The sequence below is a fragment of the Sinocyclocheilus grahami genome, unplaced genomic scaffold, assembly GCF_001515645.1.
Source record: "Sinocyclocheilus grahami isolate Dianchi unplaced genomic scaffold, SAMN03320097.WGS_v1.1 scaffold54.1, whole genome shotgun sequence".
NCBI lineage: Eukaryota > Metazoa > Chordata > Actinopteri > Cypriniformes > Cyprinidae > Sinocyclocheilus > Sinocyclocheilus grahami.
In genome coordinates this window covers 3793266-3802962 of record NW_015505233.1, presented here as the reverse complement: position 1 = coordinate 3802962, position 9697 = coordinate 3793266, and the positions used below count along the sequence as shown (strand labels likewise).

At 35.3% G+C, this 9697-nt stretch overlaps 2 protein-coding genes across 2 annotated transcripts in view; both read left to right on the top strand.

Annotated features, from left to right (window-relative positions):
* The window catches only part of LOC107583697 (ubiquitin-conjugating enzyme E2 D4-like), a 2424-nt gene extending 595 nt beyond the window's left edge, over positions 1–1829 (top strand). Inside the window, exons 2-7 of the mRNA XM_016269982.1 lie at positions 483–546; positions 636–667; positions 780–857; positions 942–1047; positions 1169–1262; positions 1481–1829. Of these exons, the coding sequence (XP_016125468.1) occupies positions 483–546; positions 636–667; positions 780–857; positions 942–1047; positions 1169–1262; positions 1481–1526 (420 nt within the window). The 3' untranslated portion in view covers positions 1527–1829. The remainder of the gene's footprint in view (positions 1–482; positions 547–635; positions 668–779; positions 858–941; positions 1048–1168; positions 1263–1480) is intronic.
* Positions 1830–5246: 3417 nt separating this feature from the next.
* The window catches only part of LOC107583637 (protein bicaudal C homolog 1-A-like), a 50718-nt gene continuing 46267 nt past the window's right edge, over positions 5247–9697 (top strand). The window contains exon 1 of the mRNA XM_016269924.1: positions 5247–5726. Coding sequence (XP_016125410.1) covers positions 5540–5726 — 187 coding nt within the window. The 5' untranslated portion in view covers positions 5247–5539. The remainder of the gene's footprint in view (positions 5727–9697) is intronic.

Below are 9697 nucleotides of genomic sequence, written 5' to 3'. Positions count from 1 at the left end.
TGTGTGTGTGTGTGTGTGTGTGTGTGTTATTAGATTTAAATGTAAAAAAAATATATATATATATTTTCGTTAATTAAAATAAGGCTACAATGAAATGTAGATATGAAATAAAAAATTTAATGTTGCCTAAATAAATATTCAAAGTAAATAAAATAAATAAGTAAAAAAATATTTAAAAACAGAAATATTTAAAAACAGCAACCAATAAAGATGACAAAAAGCATGTAACAATGTTTACTAAGCAGGTATAACTGGAACATTTAAAAATGAAAACAATAAGCTATTAATAAATACTATAAAACACGTTCTTTATGACAAAACCTTGCATTTATAAGGTTTCAGGTTTCACAGGTTTCAGCTCATAAATTTTTTATAAAATATCAAAACTTGATATATTGTTTTTTCACTCGGAATTGTCAGCAACATGCAAGTCTGTTTTTGAAGCATAGAAATGTACATGTGCATTTATACTGTATTTGTAGGAGCTACAGGACTTGCAACGGGATCCACCCTCGCAGTGCTCAGCTGGACCACTCGGAGAAGACTGTAAGTGTGTCTACTAACTGTGTACTTAATACTGACCTTTAATATTTTAACAGGATGGTTTACTCAACATATTATATTTACAATTTCAGTGTTTTACTGGCAGGCGACAATAATGGGCCCAGTAAGTACACATGAATAATTCCAGGTTAATTTTCTGAAATAAGTTATTGGCTCAGTAAAACAAAGGAACTGGCTCCTGTCATCCACAAACACTCTCTTTTTATCTCCCCTAGAGTGATAGTCCATATCAGGGAGGGGTTTTCTTCCTCACAATCCATTTCCCGACTGATTATCCCTTTAAACCACCAAAGGTGAGTGGAGAATTACATCTGTTCTTACCCTTTCCATAAATTATTTGTTATTATTATAGATATTTGACACCATGTTGCTGATAGGTTGCCTTCACAACAAAAATCTACCACCCGAATATCAACAGCAATGGAAGCATCTGTTTGGACATTCTGCGCTCCCAGTGGTCACCCGCCCTCACGGTATCCAAAGGTTAGAGAGCACAAATATGGTTTAGCATTATGGCACATGAAGTGACTTTTTTAAATTCAATATGGTACTTTTATAAACACCACTAAAATGATTCAGCTGTTTTCTATTGCTGTTTTTTCAGTTTTATTATCCATATGCTCCCTCCTTTGTGACCCGAATCCAGATGACCCTTTAGTTCCAGATATTGCACACATCTACAAATCGGACAAAGATAAGTAAGTGACCTTATGTAAATGTCTCTCTTACACTCTTTTATTTGTAAAATAGCTATATCTGTATGAACCTTCTTGTTCAGTCTGGTTTAATCAAAGCTGCATTTCCATATATTTTCTACATTCTCTTCTTTTATTACTATCAAGCAATATGTAAAATGTTTGAGAACCAAATGAATCTGAATCCTTCATTTTTCAAAGTGTCTATTCTTGTCTTTTAGGTATAACAGACTGGCAAGGGAATGGACTCAGAAGTATGCGATGTAACTGGATGGCAAGCTTTTGAAATGGTTGCACATGGACACTATTACTGCACACGACTCTGCAACGCACCTGTACAGAGATAAGACGTTTACCAACAGATGAACCTCCCCCAACACACACACACACACACACACACACACACACACACACACATATACATATATACACGCACAACTTCACAGAAAAAAACTTCAGGAGACTGAGTCAATTGTCCCTGTTCACAGAGGCATCCTGGAACAACCTGTCAGTTAACACATAACAAAAAATATTGTTTATTTTCCAATGGATTAGTTACATTATAGTAATTTTATTGTATAGAAATAAAAACAATACTGGATCATTTTTATTGTTTTTGCATTAAAAGGTGTTATTATAAAATGTGTCTCACTGCAGTTGTTTTATGATATTGTTTGAGAATGATATGTTTTCCATATCTGTGTGATTTTGGAATTAGTTGGCATTAGAGATGAAACTACTCACTGTGCTCACATTTAACCCTTGTGCGCTCCTCATTTGGGAGTCACACTCATGGTCTTTGCGGTCAAAAGTGACCGGACACCTGAAATGTAACTTTTTTTTTCTTCAGTAAAATCAATCTAATATATTTTTGTTCAATAATATTTTTTTCTTTTGTAATCTGAGAGAATTTCATGGTACTAATGAATATTTATGCAATAATTATGATACATTTTTCTCATAGAAAATAGTATCAAAATTTTTTTTTACAATCAATGCAGTATTTCAGATTAAAATAGAGACTAGGCCTTTAAAATCCAATTTTTTAAGGCAGAATAGCACCTCCTGGTGAGAGCAAAAAAAGAAAAACCTGTAATTTCAAAAGGTGTTATTATAAAATGTGTCTCACTGCAGTTGTTTTATGATATTGTTTGAGAATGATATGTTTTCCATATCTGTGTGATTTTGGAATTAGTTGGCATTAGAGATGAAACTACTCACTGTGCTCACATTTAACCCTTGTGCGCTCCTCATTTGGGAGTCACACTCATGGTCTTTGCGGTCAAAAGTGACCGGACACCTGAAATGTAACTTTTTTTTTCTTCAGTAAAATCAATCTAATATATTTTTGTTCAATAATATTTTTTTCTTTTGTAATCTGAGAGAATTTCATGGTACTAATGAATATTTATGCAATAATTATGATACATTTTTCTCATAGAAAATAGTATCAAAATTTTTTTTTACAATCAATGCAGTATTTCAGATTAAAATAGAGACTAGGCCTTTAAAATCCAATTTTTTAAGGCAGAATAGCACCTCCTGGTGAGAGCAAAAAAAGAAAAACCTGTAATTTCGTTGTGTAACCACTAGGTTCCTATATAGGACCATAGGCATAAATAAAAAAATGTATGTCTTATAGGACGCTATCTGCTTGTTAAGTCTGACATCACGTGTCACCGCTTCCGTGTTCAAAAGCTCTATCAGATACCACGAGAAAACAACAAAAGGTGCTAATATACTCACAATGTGATGTAATACTACAAAAAAAATTATAATCCTAACCTTTAACTCCATACCGAAATCCCAGATAGCTAGACAATGAAAATATAAATAAATAAATATACAAATTATTTTTGTTTGGGACGCTGTGAGCATGAAGACTGTAGTGTAGACCGTAAGTTTGAAAACGTTTAGCTTAAATGTTTAATATGAATAAACGGCTGCTGAGATAGTATTCTCAAGTGAAGCGAGTTGAGGCTTGGACCCGGAAACAGCGCTTCTTACGTCACCACTTAACAACCGAGAGGCTTGTGAATTCCCTAGCTGTTTTTAGACATACTTGTTTACTTTTATTATGTTGTGGATTTAAATGTATATTAAGGCATTCTCAAAGACTACTTTCTTTTTAAGTGTAGGTTTTTGCATTATTATTATTACTACATTCAAACCTGAACACAGAAAGCATTGTGTTACACAAAACATTAAAATTCTATAAAAAATGTAACAAAATTTAACAGGAATGCTTTATCAGAGCTTAATCCTTCTGGGTCTGATCTGATTTTAACCTCTTATTTCAGTCTTCTGACTCATTTTGTCTGTATGGTTATAGCCATACCAATTCATTTGAGTGTGTATAATTCTGTATGTGTGTGTCTGTGAGTGTGTGTGTGTGTGTGAGAGTGGATGTATCCGTTTTACACTCTTGATGTTTTAGAGTGTAACCCCTTCCTTGCTGTCCACTTTTTTTACTGCATTGTAGTTGAATTATTGATTTTGTTTTACATAGTTGCAGTGTTACAGTCACACCAGTTCATAGGTGTGTGTGTGTGTGTGTGTGTCCGCGCGTGTGTGAGATGGTGTGTTGATTTTGCACTCTAGATGTTTTAGTTTCACCCCTTCATTGCTGTGCAATTTTTTCTGCATTGTGGAGGATTTGTAGATTGTACACATAAAAATGTTCTGTATTTTCGATTTCCCCTCCCCCCCATTTCACATTCCTTTCCTATGGTCGGTCATTTTTGACCGAAGACCATGAGTGTGACTATTTTTTTTACGACCACCTAGCTTTTTCGAATAATGCCCTCAATTTTTTTTCTGTGTTCACATACCAAGTGTCATAAAAGTCACCAAGTTTTGTACCATTCTGGTGAAGCTACGATTTTAAAAATTCAAAATGTAAAATTCTCCGGTCAGAAATGACCGAAGACCGCACAAGGGTTAATTCTGCGTCGCAGCTTTGTGCCACTAGATGGCGATATTCATCCGTTTTATCCCCACCATAAGGTTTTTAGTACTAGTACTCAACACTGGCATTTAATACTTTGACAGGACGGTCTGCTCAGTATATTATATTTGCACTTTAAGTGTTTCACTGGCAAGCGACAATAATGGGCAAAGTAAGTACACATGAATAATTCCAGGTTGATGTTTATTTTATGAAATTAGTTATTGGCTCAATAAGACAAAGGAATTAGCTTCTATTATACACAAATTCTCTCTTCCCATCTCCCCCCAACTTCAGTAAGGTCAGTAAAATTAAATATTTGGTTTAAAATACATGTGAAAATTTCCTACAAATGTAAACATCTTTGTCCATGTTCATACATTTGGAAAGAACTTGTTTTCGACAAAAAGGTTGATTTGTTGACTAAAAATGTCAAGTAATGTCCTTATGAAATAAACAGTTTATCTTACAGAAAATATCCTAAAAATACAAAGAAATGTAAGTTAATCTATCTATCTATCTATCTATCTATCTATCTATCTATCTATCTATCTATCTATCTATCTATCTATCTATCTATCTATCTATCTATCTAACTATCTATCTATTTGTGTAAGTTAATCTATCTATCTATCTATCTATCTATCTATCTATCTATCTATCTATCTATCTATCTATCTATCTATCTATCTATCTATCTATCTAACTAACTATCTATCTATTTGTATGTATGTATGTATGAATGTATGTATGAATGTATGTATGTATGTATGTATGCATGTTTTCCTAGAGAGTTGCAGTAACTGGACATTTTTAACTGTAAGGTCAAAAAGTCAAGTTTTTTTAAAATAAAGAAATAAATACATTTAAATAAAATACGTTTAATTCCGGAGTTGAAAACGTGCATCATAGAAACAAAGAAAATGCGCATGCAAGTCGTTTTGTAAGTAACTCATTTCAAAGTGTTTTATTTTGCGCGCGTGCAGGGTAAACTGGATATGATGATGAGAAAGTTTTGGGAGCAGAGTGGGCGGTGATCCTCCTGACACGTGAAAGCTCCCGCAGGACCATAATCCGTCCATGCATCCATGTCCTCCAACTATAGTGCGTTCTGGTCCTGGAGCCAGAGGAAAAGTGGAGGGGTGAGGAATCTAGGGGCAGATTGATTTTCTCGGGGGCAGTAACTGGCCAGAGTGGCTTTAAGGGACTTCAAAGGCAGGATTGGAAAAACTTGCCTGGAAATCGGAATGTTTTTCTCCTAATGTTGACTTGCCGTTTGCCTCTTTCACATATAAACCCCGTTTAGTAAGTTTGAAACACTTTAAGGCGCAAAATGGCTGAGCCGCTGAGTTTCATGCATCATGATCAGGGCTCCAGCAGCGAGCGGAGTGACGACTCACCGTCTGCCGTGTCTGAGGATGACTCTAGCGGCCACTGCGGCCACATCTCCCCGCCTGACCCAGACTGGACCGAGGAAAGGTTTCGAGTTGACCGCAAGAAACTAGAAACTATGTTACTGGGTATGTTAACATTTTCTTAAACATTTTCATAAAGAACTGGGAACACAATTTGATATCTTGAAAATACGTTTAGCTAACCTCGCAGTGTTGCTTGGCGTCGAGAAGCATAAATAGTTCTGTCTAAAAATATCACAATGTTTCCTCGAAGTCCATCTTGAAAGAGATGTGTTGAGGACACTGCTTGTTGTGTAGGACATGAAAACCAGCACTGGGATGTTATTTAGTAGCCAAGTTCTACAGACATTCACATTAACTAGCAACAATTTTGGGTAACTTTGCACTGAATTTAATAATAAGCTTAGGATGATGCATTGACTCTGTATATGATATATATTTAAGCTTCTTATGTTCAATTGGTACTAATATGTGGATGTTAGACGTTCATAACACACCATAGTTAAGAAAGAAGTTTATTATTGGAGTGTCATAAAAGTCTTACATTAATACTTGCCCAATTCCAATCATTTCAATGCATTCAGCAGGATCACAATAAAATGTCAAATGTAAGTTATGAATATGAGATCAATATTACTGATCCATCGAAAGATCAATATTACTGATCCATCAAAAGCATCACTGTCACAGTTACACACATACTGGTTTCACTATACCAGTGAGAAAATCTCATAGATGCTGTGGTTTTTATACAGAGGTGATCAAGTTTGCTCTACCTTAAATTTAAAGGGATAGTTCACACAAAAATGAAAATTCTGGCATCATTTACTCATCCTCATGTCATACCAGAACTGTATGAATTTCTCCTGTGAAACACAAAATAGATTTTAAAAAAACAAACAGCTTTGGTTACTGTTGACTTATGTTGTATGGAAAAAAAACTCAACTCAACTCGACTCAATTTTTATTTATAAAGCACTTTCAAAACCATTAAAATGGACCAAAGTGCTGTCCATGAGTAAAAATAATACTAAAATACATGCAAACATAAAATAACAACAACACATAACATATGTGTTAACATAACATAACAGAAAAACATGCAGCCAATCCCTCACAATTCTCCGACCTAATTAAATGCCGAAAAAGACAAAAAACAAAAACAAAAAACACTGATACATTTCTTAAAATATGTTCTTTTATGTTCCACATAAAAAAAGTCATACAGGTTTGGAATGACATGAGGGTTAATAAATGAAGACTTTTCATTTTTTGGTTGATCTGTCCCTCATAAAAACCTGTTTATTTCTTTAGATTTTGAAGCAATCACTATATTTCACTATATTTGTAAGACTATTGTTAAATATTTGGGCCACACACTATAGCCAAACTTGTGCATTCATACAAACACATACTTTTGAATTTATTCTAGTGAGGAACTCTCATAGACACAGTGTTTTTTCATACTAGGATAATGATATTTACTATTCTAACCCTAAACCAAACCTTCATGCAAACCTGTTGACATTACATTTGTAAAATATAATTTAGCTGATGTATGAGCATTTCAAATCATAAGGACCACTTCACTAGTTGGCTTTCACCATGTTTAACTAAATTTTCACAAATTTGGCCCTCACAAGTGCAGCCAAACCTGTACACAAACACACACAGACATTTTTCAAGCAACATCATCTGGTTAAAGCTTATAATTCAACACTTGCATCATATTTTACAGTCAGTCTGTCAGCAATGGACAGTTTACTTTACTGCAGAATAATGTTCAGTTCGTTTTGTTTTTCTTTTGTTGTAACTTCAGCAGAGGAGAATTTTAAACAAGTTTATGTATTACAAGTTGAGTTCAGTGGTTTGGTATTGGCATATTCTAAACATGTACAAAATGTTTGGTCTTTTATAGCAGGCCCTCTAGTTTAAGTCTGTGCCTTTGTTACCATACCTTCAAAGCAACCAAACTCAAGATAGTTATATAGACATAAATGGTATATACATGTATATGCATTCCTTTGTGAGTATTTTATTGAATAAATAAATGATGACAGAGTTTTCATTTTTGGATAAAATATCACTCACAAAAACTGTTTATGTCTGTAGATTCGAAGTAAAACAACCACTTAAAATGCCCTCACGAGTCAAAAATGTCACTGTATTTGTGCAAATATTTCCAAATCTTTCATCACAGGTATATCCAAACCTGTACATTAATACAAACACAGACTTTTGAAGTTATGTAAGTAAGGACGTGTCATAAGCGCAGTGTTTTTTTGTACTAGATAATGATATTTATTATATTCTAATATTTTGTTGCATTTTACATAGATATGCATTGTAAAAATAAAAAAAAACTGAGACCCTCAGTCCCCTTCCACCACCTTTGTCTTCATGTGTGCGATTGCATGAGTGAATGCTTCCTTGATATTTGGACCCCAAGGTCAAAGGTCAGTTCAGCATGAGAGAGCTTAAGAGCACCAGGAAAACTCCCATAACCAGGCTACCACATTTTCAAGACGAAGACATCACCTTTCACATCACACACACTCATATACTTACTCTACAATCATTGTTGTAGTGATGTGGGCATTTTTTCCCACACCTATGATTCAGTGACTCGTAATCATCTCTTTGCTCCGGATGACGTGCAACATCTGGAGGTGTTCTGAACGGCTGTTGTTTCGATTGGTCGGATGCAGCAGTAGGCGTGATCATAAATCCAGCGATGTGTGTTTTTTGTGTGAAGGTTTATTGTGTGGCACAATTTTGCTCCCCTTTTCCAGGAAATGGGAGAGAGAGCGAGAGAAACGAGACCGTGAGAGTTACAATTAAAATCATTTTTTTTAAATAACTTTGAAGAACGTGGTGAGGGAGAGACAGAGGGTAGACCCACTCTTGTACTTTTCCCCTTCGGCCAGACCACGACTAAATCAGCTAATTTTTATAGGCTTATTCAGAAAGACTAATGGAGAAAAGTGGATCACCTATGATTCATGTTCACGTAAGGGAATCTGAGTGGCTTTAGGGTTTCATTGGAAAAGCACTTTTACATAGAAGTAATTACTAAAACAAGTGACGATTTGGAGGGAAAGGCTTGCAGACACACTGTAATACTGCATTGTCTCTCTTGCACTATCTGTCTCTTTCACTAACTTTTATGGGAATAGTTTGTATATTAGGATTCAGTTTTTTCTTGACGCCAGTGGCTGTTACATCAGATGTCTGGTTTTGATTAAAAACAAAGGAATGTGTGCTGGCCTGACCTTATATTCCGTGCGATAAAGAATTCTAAAAAGAATGCGGTATTTGTTTAGCAGAGTTTATTCCGGCACTTTATGGAAATCATATGTCCTCCCAGTGGCTTTTTGATCAAGATGTGTGTTTTTATAGGTTTTTCTCTGTTGCAGCAGGATGTGAAACTACATATTAAAGTGCCCCTATTATGCCATTTTTAAAGGGGTCATATGATGCTTTTTTAAAGATCATTATTTTGTGTATTTGGTGTAACAGAATATGTTGACATGCTTTGATGTTCAAAAACACATTATTTTTCAAATACTGTACGTTATTGTAGGTCATCTATGCCCCGCCTCTCTCAAACGCGTCGTTTTCAACAAAGTCCCCTCCTTTGACAAGCCCAGTCTGCTCTGATTGGCCAGCTGACCCAGTGCATTGTGATTGGCCGAACACCACAAGCACTCGTTGGAAATGTAACGCCCCTTACCATTATCGCAAGCTTCAGCTTTCAAAGTAAATATCAAGACAGTTAATAATGTCGTTAGTTTTACCATCAGTTCAAGCCCGAAAGGGCAACAGAGTCGCGTGACAGACACAGTGATGATGCAGTACACAAGCCGCGGTTAAGACAGCTGACGTGCTATGATTTCTGACAGGCAGTTCGCTCTCCTGTGATGTGACCCTGTTCCCCTCACACACACACACACACACACAACGCGTTACTCTGCGCAAAACTCCGCATTTGAACAGTCAATAGCAAATACTTAAACTAATAACAAAACATACTTACAGTCACTGATTCAGAAGCGCCAGATTGTCATAGCAAAGTC